Source organism: Neovison vison, chromosome 2, assembly GCF_020171115.1.
Source record: "Neovison vison isolate M4711 chromosome 2, ASM_NN_V1, whole genome shotgun sequence".
Lineage (NCBI taxonomy): Eukaryota > Metazoa > Chordata > Mammalia > Carnivora > Mustelidae > Neogale > Neogale vison.
In genome coordinates, this window is record NC_058092.1 from 201,175,768 (window position 1) to 201,196,057 (window position 20,290).

Here is a 20,290-nt window from a genome sequence, read left to right on the forward strand (position 1 = left end):
GTGCCCAAGGTGAAGACGGAGGCCAGGATTGCCCTGTACGTACTGTTCTCTAGGTGAGCCCAGAGAATCGTCCACCAGTTAAGGGTACTGGAGTGACTGCCAGGAGACTTGGGAACTAAGCGGGAGGATACTCTGCCAAGTGTCCTTGCCTGACTTCGGGAGCTGCCGAGGCCTCTGGAGGAGGACGTGACCACGGAGGAGCTGAACAGGTATGTGCCCATGTGAGGGAGGGAGTGCTTGACTAGTGGTTGGAGGGGTGAGGAGAGTGGAGCTGAAAGAGGAATCATGGGTGAAAAGGTGAGGTGAGGGGTGCTCCCCGAGGGGAGCCTCTCTGCTTTGGGGAGGTGGCCGAAGAGATGCCGAGTGGGGTTTTGTTGCACACAGGCTTGACCTTGCTGTCCCCAGGCCTTTCTGCCCTTTTACAGCAGCCACAGAGTGATGGGGTGATGGCTGGGGCCTGGCACACTTCCGGGGGGGAGGGCAGACTACACGCAGGCCAGCCTCCTGTTTTGTAAGAAACCTTAACAGACTTCTAGCCCCATTCAGTGGCATAGTGACATACTTGCCGCTCATCATTTGGGGTGTCAGGCTGGTGGGAGGAGGGTGAGCCCGGCACTATAGTAGAACTACCTAGATGACCAGGAGTGGCTGGTCCCTTTGGAAAAGATGAAATGTCTGACTAATCATTCCGAGGGGAGGGGCAGGCATGCAACAAGCAAAGCGGTCAGCATGGGTTAAAAAAAAAAAAAAGACAGAACATCAAACAGCCCCTTTTCAGGGAAAGGCCTTGAGCAGGAGCCCAGCGCTGGGTCCCAGGAAGGCGGGGGTTCTGGGCCGTAGTCAGGCGGTAGAGGCGTCACATACTCTCCACGTGTCTGAAAGATCTGGGAAATGCGTGTTGCTTACGGCAGTCCCGTGACTGCAATGATAAGGATGTTTAATTGAATTTTGATATTAGAAACAAGGCTGAAGTCCACATCCATGACATTTATCTTTGTATGTGCACGCACATGTGTGTGTGGCTGTGGGGAGTGGTTTGAAAGACAAATTCCTAGAAAGAGAGAAAAGGGTAAAGGTACTTAAGTTCCATATATGGTTGTATCATGGAGGTATTTTTTAAATTGCTACTAAAATGATTGCCTTCTCTCTTATCATTGATGTTTTACTTTGCATTCTTGGATAAATGAGATTGAGCGTCTTTTGTTTACTGTGTGTGTCTGCTTGAGTGAATTTCCCTGCCTTGGCCATTTCTCTTGGGCTTTTTGGGTATGTTTTACATTAAATCATAGGTGCTTTTTCTGGTCCAAGAACATTAATTCTGGTTTGATGTTACTGGCTCTTCATTTTTTTCTCCATTTTATTACGAAAAATTTTAATACAAAATTTTAAGTAATTGCCTGGTGAGATTTCATGTACCCTAGATTCTACAGTTAGCATTTTGCTGTATAAGCTTTACTATATATTTCCTTCTGTTCATTACACTGTCCTTCCATCACCTTGCTTTTTGAGTGCCTTTCAGAGTGGACTGCAACCGGAAGTGTATACTTTACCCCACCTCAATTTGTAATGTATATTGTTAGCTACAATTCAACATGTGTTTATGGTTCTTTTTGTTCTTAGGAAAAATTTACATACAGTGAAATGTATAAACCTTAAGTGTACCATCTGATGAGTCTGGCAGATGTATATACTTGTGAAACCCCAAACCATAGGTTCTGTGTTAAAATACAGAACATTATCTCAGTCCTGAAAATTGCGATGCCCTTTCCCAGGCCACCACTGTCCCCATACCTTCCGAAGCAAAATTGTAGTTTTGATTTTTGGTTTTAGCTTGTCCTGGAGCTTAATTTTAGTGAAGTCATGGAGCTCACACTGTTGTGTAAGCATTCTTTTTTTTTTTTTCCCAATTTATTTATTTTCAGAAAAACAGTATTCATTATTTTTTCACCACACCCAGTGCTCCATGCAAGCTGTGCCCTCTATAATACCCACCACCTGGTACCCCAACCTCCCACCCCCCCGCCACTTCAAACCCCTCAGACTGTTTTTCAGAGTCCATAGTCTCTCACGGTTCACCTCCCCTTCCAATTTACCCAAATTCCCTACTACTCTCTAACGCCCCTTGTCCTCCATGCTATTGGTTATGCTCCACAAATGAGTGAAACCATATGATAATTGACTCTCTCTGCTTGACTGATTTCACTCAGCATAATCTCTTCCAGTCCCGTCCATGTTGCTACAAAAGTTGGATATTCGTCCTTTCTGATGGAGGCATAATACTCCATAGTGTATATGGACCACATCTTCCTTATCCATTCATCCGTTGAAGGGCATCTTGGTTCTTTCCATAGTTTGGCGACTGTGGCCATTGCTGCTATAAACATTGGGGTACAGATGGCCCTTCTTTTCACGACATCTGTATCTTTGGGGTAAATACCCAGGAGTGCAATTGCAGGGTCGTAGGGAAGCTCTATTAATTTCTTGAGGAATCTCCACACTGTTCTCCAAAGAGGCTGCACCAACTTGCATTCCCACCAACAGTGTAAGAGGGTTCCCCTTTCTCCACATCCTCTCCAACACATGTTGTTTCCTGTTTTGTTAATTTTGGCCATTCTAACTGGTGTAAGGTGATATCTCAATGTGGTTTTTTTTTTTTTTTTCCCCAATTTATTTATTTTCAGAAAAACAGTATTCATTATTTTTTCACCACACCCAGTGCTCCATGCAAGCTGTGCCCTCTGTAATACCCACCACCTGGCACCCCAACCTCCCACCCCCCCGCCACTTCAAACCCCTCAGACTGTTTTTCAGAGTCCATAGTCTCTCATGGTTCACGTCCCCTTCCAATTTACCCAAATTCCCTACTACTCTCTAACGCCCCTTGTCCTCCATGCTATTGGTTATGCTCCACAAATGAGTGAAACCATATGATAATTGACTCTCTCTGCTTGACTGATTTCACTCAGCATAATCTCTTCCAGTCCCATCCATGTTGCTACAAAAGTTGGATATTCGTCCTTTCTGATGGAGGCATAATACTCCATAGTGTATATGGACCACATCTTCCTTATCCATTCATCCGTTGAAGGGCATCTTGGTTCTTTCCATAGTTTGGCGACTGTGGCCATTGCTGCTATAAACATTGGGGTACAGATGGCCCTTCTTTTCACGACATCTGTATCTTTGGGGTAAATACCCAGGAGTGCAATTGCAGGGTCGTAGGGAAGCTCTATTTTTAATTTCTTGAGGAATCTCCACACTGTTCTCCAAAGAGGCTGCACCAACTTGCATTCCCACCAACAGTGTAAGAGGGTTCCCCTTTCTCCACATCCTCTCCAACACATGTTGTTTCCTGTTTTGTTAATTTTGGCCATTCTAACTGGTGTAAGGTGATATCTCAATGTGGTTTTAATTTGAATCTCCCTGAGGGCTAATGATGATGAGCATTTTTTCATGTGTCTGATAGCCATTTGTATTTCTTGATTGGAGAAGTTTCTGTTCATATCTTCTGCCCATTTTTTGATGTGTTTGTCTGTTTCGTGTGGGTTGAGTTTGAGGAGTTCATTATAGATCCTGGATATCAACCTTTTGTCTGTACTGTCATTTGCAAATATCTTCTCCCATTCCGTGGGTAGCATTCTTTAAGTCAGCACAGTGTTTTTGAGTTTTGTCTATGCCCCGTATCAGCACATTCCTGTTTTGTGTTGAATAATATTCCACTGTATAAATATAACAGTCTCTTCATTTTCTTATGGTTGGGGACTTGAGCTCTTTCTAGTTTTTGGCCATAATGAATAGAATTGTTAAGATATATTTTTGTGGAAACATTTTCATTTCTCTTGGGTAAATACCTAGGCATAAAATGCTGGTTCAGAGAGGGTAGAGATGTTTAGTTTTATAAGAAACTAAAGAAACATTTTCACAAAGCAGGTGTACCATTTTACATCCCCACCAACAAGGTGGGAGGCTTCCAGTTACTTCAGACCCTTGCAACATTTGGTGTTGTCAGTCACTAACCTAAAATGTAAGAATTTTAGCTGTTCATATAGATACGTAGTTGTAATTTGCTTTTAATTTGCTTTTGCATTTTCCCAGTGACTAATGGTGTTGAGTGTCTTTTTGTGTGCTTCTTGTCATGTGCTTATTTGCCATTCACAAATCTTCTTTATATTTTTTTATGGAAATATATATTTTTAAAATTTTTAAAAAATTTCTTTACAGCGTAACAGAATTCATTGTTTTTGCACTACACCCAGTGTTCCATGCAATACGTGCCCTCCTTAATACCCACCACCTGGCTCCCCCAACCTCCCACCCCACACCCCTTCAAAACCCTCAGGTTGTTTTTCAGAGTCCATAGTCTCTCATGGTTTACCTCCCCTTCCAATTTCCCTCAAACTCCCTTCTCCTCTCCATCTCCCCTTGTCCTCCGTGCTATTTGTTATGCTCCACAAATAGGTAAAACCATATGATAATTGACTCTCTCTGCTTGACTTATTTCACTCAGCATAATCTCTTCCAGTCCCGTCCATGTTGCTACAAAAGTTGGGTATTCATCCTTTCTGATGGAGGCATAATACTCCATAGTGTATATGGACCACATCTTCCTTATCCATTCATCCGCTGAAAGGCATCTTGGTTCTTTCCACAGTTTGGCGACTGTGGCCATTGCTGCTATAAACATTGGGGTACAGATGGCCCTTCTTTTCACTACATCTGTATCTTTGGGGTAAATACCCATTGCAGGGTCATAGGGAAGCTCTATTTTTAATTTCTTAAGGAATCTCCACACTGTTTTCCAAAGACGCTGCACCAACTTGCATTCCCACCAACAGTGTAAGAGGGTTCCCCTTTCTCCACATTCTTTCCAACACATGTTGTTTCCTGTCTTGCTAATTTTGGCCATTCTAACTGGTATAAGATGGTATCTCAATGTGGTTTTAATTTGAATCTCCCTGATGGCTAGTGATGATGAACATTTTTTCATGTGTCTGATAGCCATTTGTATGTCTTGATTGGAGAAGTGTCTGTTCATATCTTCTGCCCATTTTTTGATATGATTATCTGTTTTGTGTGTGTTGAGTTTGAGTTTTTCTTTATAGATCCTGGATATCAACCTTTTGTCTGTACTGTCATTTGCGACTATCTTCTCCCATTCTCTGGGTTTCCTCCTTGTTTTGTTGACTGTTTCCTTTGCTGTGCAGAAGCTTTTGATCTTGATGAAGTCCCAAAAGTTCATTTTCACTTTTGATTCCTTTGCCTTTGGGGACATATCTTGAACAGATTTTATTTTTTTATTTGAGAGAGAGAGCACAAGCAGGGGAAGAGGCAGAAGGATTGAGCTCCCAGTTGAGCAGGACCCTGGGACATGACCTGAACTGAGGGCAGACGCTTAACTGACTGAGCCTCCCAGGCGCCCGCTTATCTATCTTTTCATACCAGGACTGACAGACTATAATCCACTGCCCTTGGCAAATTTTCGTAAAGTTCTTGAGTTAGTGTTTTATAATTTTATTTAATTCATTTAATTTTTAGAAGATTTTATTTAAGAGAGAGACTGAGAGTGTGAGCACAAGTGGGGGAAGGAGCAGATGCAGAGGCTGAGGGAGAAGCAGACTCCCTGATGAGCAGGGAGCCTGATGTGGGGCCAGGACCCTGGGATCATGACTTGAGCCAAAGGCAGACATTTAACCACTGAGCCACCCAGGTGCCGCCTGCTGCAGTTTTTAAAACAACCTTTTAAAGTTGTAAAACAGAGGCACCTGGCTGGCTTAGTTAATCATCTGCCTTCACTCTCTTGCTGTGTCTCTGCCAAAAAAAATAGTAAAATCTCAAAAAAATTAAAAACAATTAAAAGTGCAGCAGATTGTATGCGGCCTACCAAACCTAAAATATTTGCTTGACGCTGCTATGTGTTTGAAGTCTGTGTCTTGTATATTGCATGTAGTTGGGTATTGAATTTTAAATTATCCTGATCATCTTTGCTTTTAGCTGGATTTTTTAATCCTTAAAGTATTTGATGTAATTACTGATATGGTTTGTTCTGTGCCTGGCATTTTATTATTTGATTTGTCCTCTGTGTTTTTGTTTCTCTGTTCCTCTTTTTTTTTCCTTTCTTTTAAATTATTTGTAGATTTTTAGAATTCCATTTTAAGTCCTCTCGGTTTTTAGCTATACTTATTTATATTATTTTAGTGGTTGCTCTAGAGGTTATAATCTACCTACTTACAATTTCACAAACTACTTAGAATTAATATTGTACCCCTTGATAGAAGATGTAGAAACCATGTGCCTGAAACACCCATTGTCTTTGATGCTATCTTCCTGTTGTGTTTACATGTATTATAAATACCACATGACAGTGTTATATATTTGCTTCAAATAATGATATTTATTTTAACGGAAGGAGGAGGGGAGAAAGTCTCTTACATTTACCAAATATTTACCAATCTGATACTGCCCTGTCTTTCCTGAGGATCTGAGTTTCCATGGGAGCATTTCTTGTAGATCTGCTGGCAATAGATTCTCTTTATTTTATTGTACCTGGAAATTTCTTTATTTCATTATCATACTTGAGAAATATTTTTTCTGGTTATAGAATTCTGTGTAGCTCTTTAATTCTTTGTCTCTGAAGTATGGTTTTCTTTGTATTTATTCTGCTTGGGCTTAGGTTTGGCTGAGCTTCTTGAAGCTATAAATTTGTTTCTCACCAAATTTGGGAGATTTTTGGCCTTTATTTCTTCAGATATTTGCTCTGCCCCATCGTCTTTTACCTCCCCTCTCCTTCTAGGACTCCCAATGACATGTATGTAAAACCTTTTGATATTGTCCCATAGATCTCTGATGTTCATGTAAAAAAAAATCTTTTTTTGCTTCAGATTAGATCATTTCTATTGATCTGTTTTCAAGTTCACTGATTCCTTGCTCTCTTGTCTTCTGTTCTGCTAGATTACTTTTTCCAGATATTTTTAGAGAATTTAGAGAATCCAGATATTTTAGAGAATTTCCATCTGATGATGATTCTTTTTCTTCCTCTTTGCTCTCTTCTCCTTCTTCTTCTTTTTCTGTTTCTAGAATTGCTGTTCTTCTTCTCTTCCATCTGCCGATGGATTTGCAGGTGTTTGCAATCTTTAGATAAGCTCTCTAGCTGATCTCCTGCTAGCTGAGGTAGTCTCAGCCTGCTACTTCTCCGCCATCTTGACTCCTCCCTCCCTTCTTCTTCTTTTTTACCATGTATAGTTCTCTGCTGAGATTTCCTATCCTTTCGTGAATTGGTAATATAGTTCTTTTAACCCACAAAGCACAGGTATAAAAGCTTCATTGAAATCATTATCTATTGATTCCAATATCTGTGATATCATATATGATCAGTTTCTCTTGGTTGCCTTTTCCCTTGAGAGTAGGTCACATTTTCCTTCTATGTTGAATAATTTTGGATTGTGCCCTGGGTATTGTGAATATCATTTTGTAGAGATCCTGAGTTCTCTTCCATTCCTCTGAAGAGGACTTTTTTTTAAGCAAGCAGTTAACTTGGTTGAGCTGAGACTGAAAACTGTTTAACAAATCTCGCTTTAGTGGTTTGATCCTCGGTTGAGCTATTTGCAGCTGGCCACATGCATGCTTGGCTTAGGGGTCAGCCAGAGGTTTAGACAGAGTTTGTGCACAGAAGTGGGGTTTTCCCTGTCTTTAGCCATGCTGCGGTGTGCTACTAAATACCCAGCTGCGGGGGAATGGGCAAGGCTAAGGGCCAGCTGCAGAGAACATAATTAACCAATAGCTCCAGCTGCCACAGCTTTGGATCTGTTGTGACCTTCATGCCAAGGCCATTTTTGTCCTTCCTGCCTGATGTAAGATTTTTGTAATGGGCCACTTTTTTTTGAGGACTCCACATTAGCTGAGTGAGGCTTTCATCGAGGTGCCCTGCGGTCTGGAGTCTATTCTACCCAGATCTTCCTTCCCTCCCTGGTTGTACCCACAGGATCAGGCCTGCATCATCACTCCTGCCTGCTCCTCTTCTTTCCTTTGCTCACACGGCCTCGCAGCTTCTAAAGGTTGGTACATTGGCCCTCGCAGGAACATGGAGCTGAATGAGTGACTTTACCACGGCCGTAAGATTATGGAGTCCACCACCAAGGTCACTCATCAGTGTGGGCAGTTCTCAGAGGGATGTAGGGAGTCCGGGGAAGTAAATGTCCAGGCCTCACTCTCTCTAGTCCCCATCCCAGTGCTCAAGTTTCCTCAGAGGGACTTGTGGCTTCAGGAGCCTTCTCCTGCATGACCTCTCCCATGCTTTATTGGCCCTAGTGGAAGCCTTTGACCTAGACTTTGAGTTTCTGACCTAGCACATTGGGTACATCTTCCAGAAATTCTGGAGGCCCTGGTGATCTGATTCTGAAGCCAGGAGCTGGGGGTATAGGTTGGGTAAGTGTGTACAGGAGGACATAAAGGATCGTTATGCCCAGGCTCAGGGCTGGCTCTGCTTCTTGGGTGTGGGGAAAGAAATGCATTTTACAAGTCAGTTTAAGTCCTCTCTTGCAGCTCGCATATAGTGCCTAGAACCTGCCAGGTGCCTTGTAGGAGGGAAATGAGAGAGCAGCAGGCTGGTGCCTCGTGCCACAAGTAAGGTGAGTTCCTTGTCCTTCATGGGCTTTGGGTCCAAGGGAGAGACCATGTGGGAAGAAAACAACAGAGGTTCGGACAAAGCCCTGGGCCTGGAGGGGTGGTGGTGGGTAGAGATGAGAATCAAAGATGCCTCCCCAGGTTGGACGATATTAAGGATGTGTTCTGAAGAAAATGTAGGAGCTTTCTGAGGAACGAAGAGGAAGAACCACCTTCTGTCTAGACTGGGCTTTGTGGGGTTGGTGGGTGGAGCTTTTGCCGAGATGGAATCACAGTGATTATGGCTTTTTTTTTTTTTTTTTTTTCGGTCGTGAGCGGGGATGTGAGCTGTTTGGGGTGCCTGGAACATAACATGCAGGCAGATGTTTGTTTTAAATGTGCTCCTTTACTTTTAGGATAACCAGTTCACTCATTCAATAAGGATTTATTTGGGCATCTACTATATGCAGGAAATTGGACGAAGTATAAATCGAAGAGAATCATTCCACGCCCCCCAGCAAGAGCAGATTGGTCCTGACTTCTCACCGCTCCCAGTGGAGAAGTGCTGAGCGAGGCCTAGGGCAGGAAGCGACATTGTCCTGCTCTGTATAGGACATGTCCCTGCCGTGTGCCCACTGTGGTCAAAGTATGGGATTCACTAAAGATTGAGGAACAAACTGGAAAATGCACTGAAGCTGAGGCATAACATGGCCCAACCTGGAAGCCTTTGGTTTGAAGCCAGTCAGCCTGGGCCCTGAGGAGCCGGGGCAGTCTCTGGAGAGCAAGCGGCCAGGAGGTCTGGCCTGGGGGCCACCTGTGGGCCTGCCTACCTGAGCAGCCTGGAGTCTGGGTGCTGAGCTCGGCTTCGAGCAGCTGGCCATTTGCACGTGAGCCTGGCTCGGGTGGCCACTTAGATGGCTACACTATTGGGAATCCGGTCTGGGGACAAGTAGTAATACGGCAGCTTCTTCTTCTTGTTGCGCTCGGCGATCACACTGACGATGGTGTCAAGGTTCTTGCGGAATCGGGCCATGGCCTCTTTTACAGGCTTCTCGATGAAATGCTCTTCTGGGTACATGCCCAGGAATAGCTAAGGGCCGAAACATAGACAGGTTAATCTTTGCCGAGGTGATGCAAACTGACAGGCCTTGTCTCAACCCCAGAGACCATCCCTGGGGAAGTGAGGAAGCATGTGCTCATTTCCCCTTCTCCACCCCCTGCTGAGAGTACCCCAAGAATGCCCCCAGTCTGGGGTCTCAGATAAATGGGAGAAACAGCTGCCCTGTGTGGGATGGTGCAGGCGCAGGGGGGCTATGGCATGCGGATGGGCAGCAGTCCACTCCTGCTGGGCCCTGTCCTCCGAGGTGCCCCCGCCTTCCTGTCTGGGCTCTGGGCAGCGGGAGCACGGGGGCCAGCGCTAGCCTCTCCAGCCTGGGGCAGCCCCCGCCAGGCCCTGTTGTGGTGTTGTGCCCATTTCCACACTCACACAGATGTCTCCAAATCAAAACTAGATCTTTTTTTTCAAAACTATGAGATTGTTAAAACTGGAAAGTTTCATAGCCAGGGCTAGAAAGGATGGGATTTGGGATTAGTTTGTGGACACATCGGTCTCAATGGTCTCTGACCCAGAAATTCCTCTATGAGGAGCACATCATCTGGCCCTCCTGAACACTTGTGCAAAGACACATATACAATGATGGTAGTGAGTCAGTGGGGACATTAGCAAAGTCCCCAAAGCAACCTCAGCACCCCCTAAAATGCCCATGGGTCTGGGGCTGGTTGAACTGGCTGTCATTCTGTGTGACACTGAGCTAATGCCATGGGGTTGTGTCTGAGATACCCAGCTTTGACACTAGGTTCAGTAAGGTGTATGTGCATGGGAGTGTCTGGCAGGATACCCAGTTGTCCCCTCTGGGTGGTCACCAGTGGAGCAGAATCCCTGTGCTCTCCTGCCCCTCCCCCACCCCAAGCTCCATCCAAGCACAGGCCTGGGACCCCCTAGGCACCCCCAGCCTTGGAAGTCAGAACAGGTGTCTAGCCTAAGCCCTTAATCGCAAAGGCCTGAGAGGGAGGAATGGGTTAAATCTGGGCAACCCGTCCCTTAGAGGGGGCAGAATGTCTCCCCTGCTCACCTCATTTTCTTGGAACTGGCTTAGTGCCCATACTGCACCCAGATGCCAGCAGGAGCGGCCACGGTCTGGCAGAGTATCCACAATCTGCTCGATGGTGACCACGCCTTTGGCTGTTGGTGGTGGGGCCCGCATGGTTGGGGGGGCATTGGGAATCCAGGAGCACCAGTCATACTGCAGGGGCAGCCGCAGACATGGTTGGGCCCCTCGTCAGCCAGCTGCCATCCCCCGCCCACAGCAGGACATCCCCTACCTGCCCCACAGAGGGAGCAACCACCCAGACACTTTCCACCCTCCTTCCCATCACCAAGACCAGCCCCAAAAGACTAGAAAGAGGGGCGGCTCTGTCTGGGCCCATCAGCAGCAGTCAAGGTAAGGTGACTCTGGCAATGTCCTGCCCAGAGGACCCGCCCTGCCTTAGCCCACCTGGCCAAAGTTGACTGCTGCATGCTGGGCTGAGGCTGTGAAGATCACTACCGTTAGGTACTCCGACAGCTTCTCTCTGGTCTTGATGGACTTGGGGAAACCTAGGGCAGAGCCAGGGGCTTGCTGAGGCCCCGACCCCGGCGGGACAGAGGGCGCAGTGGACCGATGACCCACAGACATTCTCCCCCTGCCCTTCCCCCAGTCCCTGACTTCTCCCATACGAGAACTTTGGGGGCCCATGCATAGGCAAGACACTGGAAGGGGACAATGACCCAGTGTTCCTGAAGTTTCCGGCTCTGGTTCTCAGTGGCTACAGAAAGTCCCTGAGGTATACCCATGAGACATACTGGTGGGCAGGGGTCTCTTGGGAGCTCTGGCCCCAGCACCAGGTGTTAAGGTGGATGCCTTGGGCCAGTGCTGCCCAAGGAAAGTCAGAGGTGCAGGGAAGAGCAGAGCCTGCCAGGAGGAGACTGGAGGCGTTCTGTACCTGAGGTCTTCTTGCCCCGCATGCCGTACACGTACACATCATTCACGAAGTCCTGCAGCTCCTGGTCCTCTGCCACCACTTGGTCACTCTCGTAGTAGATGCCTACCACCTCGGCCGTGAACCTGGCTCAGGAGGAGGGGCCCAGCTAGGAGTGGGTGACCTGGCCAGGATCTGTAGAGCCGGGCCCCTGGGCCCCAGGGCAGGGTTCCACTGGTGACCCTGTGACTTCTTAACATCTAGACCCGGGTCACTCATTCCTGCCCCCACCCACATACCTTCCTCTGTCTCAGAGCCCTGACAACGGAGCCATGCCCTGGCCCGCTGAGCCAATGGTCCAGGCCCCTGGTCTGGCCTGTCAATCAATGCCTTGGTCCTCTCCTCCTGCAGGACCTCTACTCATTTTGCAGAGTGGGTTGGGTCCCTGGCCCCGGCAGGCACTCACGTCTTGATGGCCTCCCATACCAGAAGCCCGTCATCCCGGTAGAAGTAGTTGGGAATATCCTCTGCGCTGTCCATTCCCCGAGCTTTGATGGCCTCAGGGAAGCACAGGGAGGTGTAGGTCAGGTCCTGCATGGCCCTCTGCACCATCTGCACGTGCCCTCCGCCCCCTGTGGCGTTGGCCTTGAGTGGGAGGGGAGAGAGCATGAGCTGAAGCTGGCCGCCCCTGGCCAGCCTTCTCACCCAGAGCTCACCATGAGGATCTGTGAGAGGATGCCTGGGTAGCCGGGCATGCGGACAGGCAAGCCCATGTCCTGGGGGTTGAGCAGGTGGGGTAGGAGGGCTGTTTAATTCTGAGAATACTCAGGGAGCCCACAGAAGATGTTAGGGAGGCCCCATCTAATGCGAGGGGTTACAGCCAAAGGGTGTGTGCAGGGACTGCGGGAGGGCAGGGCTCTTGTTCTGAGCACAGGCTGCCTGGAGTGCAAGCACTGCAGTGACCTGAGCTTTGGGCTCAAGAAAGGGGCAGATAGCAGCCCCCAGGGCCACACAACTCTGTTGAGGGACTGTGTTTGCTTAGGCGAGGGTGGGAGAGATGCGCAGGAGGCATCCTGGTCCCCATCCCAGTACACACGGTGGCTGAGCATTCAGGCCACAGGAACTTGTGAAGGATGACTTGGGTACTGGAATGCCACACGTTGGTCCACAGGGTCGTATGACCCAAGCTGGAGTGATGGGAGTTGCTCCCTGGACTTTGTTTGGATGGGAGAGGATGGTCCCTGCGTGGGGACATGAGCCTGGCGCTCCCTGGGATGAGGTCCCATTCCCCTCCCGTGGGGGAAAGCCTGTCCGCAGAGCCTGACTGGGGGAATGGGGTCCGCACAGTTTAAAGAGTAGAAGAGAGTGCCAGCCAGTGCATTTGTCCCCTGGGGCCATTATTGAGTCCCTGAGTCCATTTTGGGAGGGGTTGGAAGCCCCTCACCTCTGTTATGTTCTGGGTTTTGAGAGAATACACTTCTTTTCCAGCTTCAGCTTATTTGACTTGGGTTTGGTTATCTGCAGCCTATGAGGGGGCTCAGCCTTACTGATGAGCGGGCTGCCTCACTAACAGGGCTGGGAGAGGAGCAGGAAGGGCAGGGCAATGGCTGCTAGGAGGCTCCGGGCTTAGCAAAGCCTCAGGGGTCAGAACGGGCAAAGAGCTGCCTGGGAGAACTTGAGGGATGAGTAGGGGTTAGACCCAGCTGAGGGGAGGGTAGGAGTGTGAGCCCAGAAGTGCAGAGGGTGGGTGTAGTGCTCCATGGGGAAGCAGGGCAGGAGAGAAGGAGTGGGGGCTGGAAGGCAGAATCCACAGCCACATGCCAGAGGACGGGGAAGGAGGAGGGTACAGGTGCGACACAGGCCACGTGAGGAAGTGCAGAGAAGCAGACAGTGCATTGGAGGGGAGGGGGCAGGTCACCCATAGAGAAGGGCCAGATTGGGGAGCCTTCACTCTGAGCACCTCCAGCCCCCCACCCTCCTCAGGCACCCACTGCCACCCTGGTGCCCAGATGCCTGACTCCTGAGAGGAAACCTGGGCTGGCGGTGGAGGTTTGGAGAGGCAGCGCCCTGCACAGAGGTGGACGAGAGGTGCCCACCTTGTCAAAGAGGCCGTACTCGCAGATGAGCTGCTCGCGGGCCTTGGTGTTGATGGCGATGGTGAACCGCACGTGTGCCACCAGAAGCTGCGGGGAGGAGCAGGAGAAGGCCTCAGAGAAGGCCTGGCCAGGCCTCCTGACCAGGGCTGCACCCCCCGTGTGCCCCAGAGACCCCCAGCACCCTGCACCCCAGTCCGCTGAGGAGGAGTGATGCCAGGGCTAAGGAGGAGGTGCAGGTCAGGGGAGCTGCTGGGGCCTGGGGACCGCCGCTTTGATGCTTAGCGACCTGATAATGATGAAAATGGTAACAGCCAGGCCTTGTACAGAGCTGAACTATGTGCCAGGTAGTATTTTCAGCTCTGGAATTTGTTAACTCTTTTGGTTCTGACGGGAATCCTATGAGGCAGGTGTCCTCTTCGATGCCTGCCGCACGGATGTGGAAACAGGCCCAGAGCCTGCCGTGTCCCAGGAGTCAGTGCCAGCGAGGCTCAGGAAGAGAAGGGCAGTGATGGTGGCACCTGGGATCAGACCAGGGTCACACGGACGTCATCTGCCTCTTCAACCTCTGCTCCCAGGCCAGTGAGGCCCTGTCAGGCCCAAGCCTCGTGTCCTCAAGGAACCAGCAGCCTCAGAGCTTTAGTACCACCACCGGAGCATCCCTAAGGGCCCCTCTCTGCCGGCTACTCCTGGCCCCAGCCCTGTGGGGGTGTCAGGGCCCCGCCTCCCTCCCTCCGCCACCCCCCACCATGTGCCCATGCCCTCCTTCACCAGCTGAGGGCACTGGGAGCTTGCCGTACCTTGAAAATGGGGTGAACGGCAGGCAGCTGGCGGTACAGGGCAATGCCGAAAACTTCAGATACCAGGTGTGTGCGCAGAAGGTGGGTGATGGTCTGGTGGACGTGGAAGTCACTGGAGCGCACCCAGATTTTGGCCAGAAGCCAGTCATATTTTGCATCCGAAGGGAGGAAAATCGGGTTTTCATCTCCTGGGATTTGGTTGAGCTGATACATTGGAGAAAGAAAATACATGGTAATATTTTGTTCTATATACGAAAGCCTGGCATCTCAGGAAATTCCAGAAGGGTCCACGTTTCTTTTTTTTTTTTTTTTAAAAAGATTATTTATTTATTTATTTATTTTTTTCCAATTTATTTATTTTCAGAAAAACAGTATTCATTATTTTTTCACCACACCCAGTGGGGTCCACGTTTCTTAAACAGTGGTCTTGGAGTCATGAGAGGATCATGGAGGAGGGCAGAGGGTCTGGGGTTTGCATTTCCCACCCCAGTGACAACACCTACTAGCTGTAGGACCCTGGGCACCTGAGCCTCTCTGAGCTCTGGTTCCACCATCTGCCACACTCTTTACTTACCTCCCAGAGTGACTAAGATGACCAGCTTAGGCGCTTAAAGTGTGTTGCTCTGCTCTTCTACTCCTGCCCCCATCTTTCTCACCTCCCTTGCCTGCTCTCTCCCTCCTGGATTCTTCCCACTGCTCTGACTGCTGCTTTTCCATGTCCCATATGTTCCCTTCCTCCCTTGTTCCCTTAATGTTGCTGTTCTCCAGGCTTGGGCTGGTGCACCTGACTTCCCTTCTTGCCCTCCAGTAGCTCCTCCAGTTCCAGGGCTCTAAGGTCCTCAGGATGCAGTGACCTAGGTCCCTGTCACTTGAGCCCAGACTTGTAGCCAGCTGCCTCCTGTCAGAGAAACAAAGCTTGCCTTTGCCTTTCCAGTTTCAACTCCACACTGGGACCAAGGTGACTTTTTTTTTTTTTTCCCTGAATGCAAATCATGTTATGTCAATCTCCTCTTTAAAACAAGTCACCTCTTAATGCCAGAAAAGAAAGCCCCCAAAGTCCATGATCTGGCCGCTGTCGTCTCTGCAGAAGTAGCCCTATGTTCGGCCCTCCCTGCCCACCAATTCCTTGGTCCCTAGCTTTGCCCATGACAACAGCCACTAGCCTGCATAGCTTTTGGACTTGACAGTGTGAGGTCATGCGAGCGCTGTCATTACCTCCTCTTTTGGAGGAAGACAGGGAGCCTTGGAGGGGTGAACATTTAGGATGAGAAGGAATTATCTGGAGTGGAGGAGCAGCATTTGGGCTGGAGGAACTGCAGGCTGGGGTGGGCTGGGGTGGGCAGGAGCTGGGCTGCCCCTTAGGCCCTTCGGAGACCAGTGTAGCTGCACAGTGACCAACCAAGGAGGACAGCTGTTGGGGACTGTGGGGAGGGGCCAAATCCAGTGGACTCCTTAAGGTCATGGTAAGTATTTTGGAAGGTAATTTCCCTGTCTCTCCTTTGAACATAGTGTTGTCCAGTAGAAATCTAGTGCAAGCCACATATGGAATTTAAAATGTTCAGGTGGCTGCAGTAATAAAAGTAAAAAGAAACAGGTGAACCTTCTGGTAATTCTGTTTTACCCAATATTTTGAAAATATTTCAACATGAAAATAATATGAAATTATTAATGAGATATTTTAACATTTTTTTCTCTCAATCTAGGCCTTTGAAATCAGGCATGTATTTTGCACTTACAGAAGTTGGACTAACCACATCTCAAGTGCTCTATGACCCTGGGTGGCAGCAGCTCGAGACTCGGTTCTGTCCCGCTGACCCAGGATAGAGCAGTCTGACTTTCACACTATTCATGTTTGCTTGTTTATTAATGAGATTTAGTTGCCAACTTCTAATTATCAGAGAATTTCACATAAAAATTGGGATTACCAGGTTTTCTTCAAAAACTAAGTCTGTGAACTCTGAACATTCTCCCAGAAAACACTCTTGCCTTTTTTTAAACAGTGCCCGCTCTGCCCCTCTGCCCCTCTGCCCCCGCCCCTCCCTGTGGTCACACCCCTCCCACACTCCCTGCCCTGCAGCTCCCTTATCTTCCACTGGCTCCGCTCTCTGGCTGCCCCCCACCACGGCTGCCCCCCTCCACTTTGTCCCTCCCCTCCCAGAGTCAGCTCCGCTCCATGGAGTTTCATTCATTCTTTACTAATTGCCTGGCCCCATAGACACCTGCCTGGGCACCTGGTCTCCAGAACACATGGGTGGCCTGTCATGCTCTGGAACATGGCCCTGTGGCTGAGGACACCCTCTGCTGTGAGGGGCCCTGCCTGTACTGTCTCTTTTAATCCTCACCAGCACCCTGCAAGGCAGGTATTCCTGTCCATTTTACATAGGGGGAAACTGAGGCTCTGAGTGGTTGCACAGGTCTCCCAAGCCACAACAGTGGGTAAACATCTGAGCTGGGATGGGGCCTGGGCACTGCCTTCAGCCCTTCTCTTCAACTCTCACTGCCCAGTCCAGACTCTCCCTTGCTTTCCTCCTGGAACTCTTCCACTGGCCTCGAAGGCCATGCCGGCTTGGGCCTTCCCCTCTCCTACCCATCGTCCCATCCTCCCCACTTCTGTCCAGGCTCAGTGACACTGTGGGAGTCCAGAATGTACCCTGGACAACTTGTTTTCATTTTTTAAATTTGTGTTTTGGTTAACAAAGTAGTTCTTTTTTTTCTGATTAGAAAAAACAATTTTGGTCACTTCAGAAGAGCGTATTAATAAATAATCTCATAATCCAGCTCTTTGTGTATGTGCATATTAACCTGTTCAATGTTCCATAAGTCGAACACTGCTATAACAAATGCCTCTCCTTTCTTTCTCTTGCTCACCTGTGCCCCAGCCAGTCCATCCCAGTACTCCACTGGTGAAGCTCTGTCCTTCTGCACCTCCCCACTCCCGCAAGTACTGTCTTGTCAATGGTGTGCCGCTTCCTACATTTCGTTTGCACAGAGGAGATGTGATGATCTCTGCCCGATGTCCTTTCTTCTGCTTTGTTAGCTCACTGTGGAAACCCTTCAGGTCTGCTGCGATACATCAAGTTCATTCCTTTTAAAGGTGGTGCAACAGCTCATTGTCTGGACATAAGAGATTTCATTCAATCAACCCTCTGCTGCCTTCAGATGGTCTTTTGTTTGTTTTCCCGCCATGAGCGATGCTTGTGATGCCCTAACAGTGAGGGCTTGCATCTCTATGGTCTCTGTGGACCGGGCGCTAGAGGACAGGCTGCTGGGCCCGGAAGGGTTGTTCTAGGAGAGAGTGTCCCATTCTGTGCTCCTCCAGCTGGGGGACACCTGTTCTGTGGTGTGGGTGCTCAGTCCTGGCCCTGAGCCCCATCACCCTGGCTTCCCTGCCTGCCGGGAAGCCTGCTTCTCCCTCTCCCACTCCCTCTACTTGTGTTCCCTCACTTGCTGTCTCTCTGTCAAATAAATAAATAAAATCTTTAAAAAATAAAATAAAATCTGTGTTTGTAACTTGGATTGGTCTTCAGCTTTCTTTGGGAGTCTGCCTGTTGGGGTGCTCGGCAGGAAGGTTATGCCGGCTTCCCAGAACGAGATCTGGAGCTGAAGCCTGTGAAACAGCTCGGCAAGTGTCCGCTGGGTAAAGGCTGGCTGGAGCTCAGCTGCTCAGTTCCCGGGCCCCTCACCCAACTAGACGTTCAGTCAGCTTCCCAGGTGCTTTTATGGATATTGGCCTATTTTCTACAATTTCTTCTCATAATTTATATTTTGCCAGGTTTTTACCCATTGCTTCCAACTTTATAAATTTGATGCCATGCTATTACTTTTAAAGAAAACAAACACCCTTGTGATTATGTCTTATTCCTAATCTTACATATTTTTGTTTTTTTCTTTCGATTTTCTTGAACCTTTCAAAGAACCAAAGTTTGGATTTATTATTCTTTTGGTTTTATTTTCATGGTTCTTCATAGTTTGCAAAGGTTGCATTTTTAACAGACGGAAGAGATTCAGGAACATTGTGACTTGCCCAAGGTCCCACGTCTGCTAGCAAGTGACAGAGCTGGGACTGAAGCCAAGCCCCTGACTCCAGGCCACTCCAAGAATTCTCTGGAGGACAGGCTGCTTCAGGGTGCCTGCCACTGATAAACGTCTCCTTTCCTCAGGTCTCTATAAGTCCTCTTTGCTTTTTTCCCATCTCATGTCCCTTTACCTTTAGCTTCAGTTTCTTAAGCACAGAGCTTCTCTCTGCTAGGCTAGGAATTCCTCTGGGGGACGATGTGCCCGAGACCAGGAGCCTGGGAGAGCATGAACTCTGGAGCCAGACAGCCTGGCACTAAGCCCCACTATGCTGACTATGCACCTGTGTCTGTCCTCTATTCTGCTGGACATGACTCACGGCAGTAGTCCCTGACCTCGGAGCCTTGTCATGACAATGATATAACTTGAGCCTGGTCCTAGTCCGGAACCCTGATGACCACGTGTCTCAGAATCCAGAAGTTTTAGGATTTTAGCAGTGCATATACTTCATTTGGTGACACCTTTCTCCCCCTACACCGGGTCTGGGGCAACACACTATTTTACAATCAAATGCATCAGTACTTCTCTATGATACACATGCATACCACACTGGGTGTGGTGAAGCTTCTAAACAGTCTTTCCTTTTGGTTCAGAGCAAGTTTTGCTGCCAATGAATTTAGTGCACACTTTTGAAAAACCTAGCAGTTTTAGGACTTCTTAGATTTCAGAATTGAGGGTAAGGGATTGTGGACTGTGCAGGCTAACCTTTAGGACAGTCTTGTCATGGGGTTAGCACAGGGCAAACCAGTGGTTCTTACGCCCACAGCACTCAACGCCCGGTTCACAGCTGGCTCAAAGTCAAGTCTGCAGATGGCTTGTCCATCTGTCCCCCACAGGGGCCCCTAGGCAGCAGCCCTCTTCACAGACCTACACCTGGTCCTGTACTGGGTGTTGCTTTCCCACTGTCTGCACACCAGTGGTCACAGAGTGCTTGGTGCTCTGAGGAAGCAGCAGTCGGGAGTGGGAGAGAGGATGCTCTGCCCCTGCCTCCATTCACCCGAACTGCTCCTCTTTCTCTTCCATCTTCTTTGGTAGAAACAAGAACCCCTGGGTGCTAGAAGGCAGCATTGCAGCATTGGCCCCTTCCTGACCCCAGCCTCCATGGTGTCCCCTGGTGGCCTCAGTCTGTAGCTCATCTCACAGCCTCACCTGCCAGACCCCTTTTGATGTTCTGACTTGGGGCCCCTGGTCAGGATGCTGGGAGGGAGCAAGGTGGGTAGTATGTTATCCCAGGGCAGGTGCTCAGCAGGAATCTGTCAAGTGTATTTTGGGGAGGGGAGCCCTTCCTGCTGCTTGGGGCCAGCTCTTCCCACCGCTGGCAGGAAGCCCTAAGTTCTTGTTTTTCCTATCTACCTGGCACAGCCTTCAGCTTTCTGCACCCACCCTAGGAGATGTGAAGCAGAGTGGTTACCTTCTCCTGGAGGTTCAGGTGGAGACACCCAGGAAACTCCCTGCCAAGCCCTTACTGCTGAGGGCAGAGCTGTCCAGGAAAGGAGCAGGGTGATGGCCTACCTGGATGGCAATGGGGACAATCTTGTTGGCCAGATTCTTGTATAGCAAGCAGATGGGCGCTGCCAGGAACTGCAGGGTGCAGGGGTCTGTTTTGTTGGCATCAATGCCATCCAGCAGCTCAAAGTCCACAATGAAGATGTTCCCTTGCTGCAGGAGGCAAGAGGAAATATGGCCATGTCAGCCTCAGACAGAGAT

The 20,290-nt window shown here is 48.9% G+C and overlaps 1 protein-coding gene across 1 annotated transcript in view; it reads right to left on the minus strand.

Moving 5' to 3' along the window:
• Positions 1-9,274: 9,274 nt before the first annotated feature.
• ALOX5 (arachidonate 5-lipoxygenase) overlaps positions 9,275-20,290 on the minus strand; it is a 46,545-nt gene continuing 35,529 nt past the window's right edge. Inside the window, exons 7-14 of the mRNA XM_044240034.1 lie at positions 20,096-20,242; positions 14,510-14,713; positions 13,713-13,799; positions 12,083-12,261; positions 11,641-11,762; positions 11,154-11,254; positions 10,731-10,901; positions 9,275-9,688 (exon numbers count right to left, since the gene is read on the minus strand). Of these exons, the coding sequence (XP_044095969.1) occupies positions 9,509-9,688; positions 10,731-10,901; positions 11,154-11,254; positions 11,641-11,762; positions 12,083-12,261; positions 13,713-13,799; positions 14,510-14,713; positions 20,096-20,242 (1,191 nt within the window). The 3' untranslated portion in view covers positions 9,275-9,508. The remainder of the gene's footprint in view (positions 9,689-10,730; positions 10,902-11,153; positions 11,255-11,640; positions 11,763-12,082; positions 12,262-13,712; positions 13,800-14,509; positions 14,714-20,095; positions 20,243-20,290) is intronic.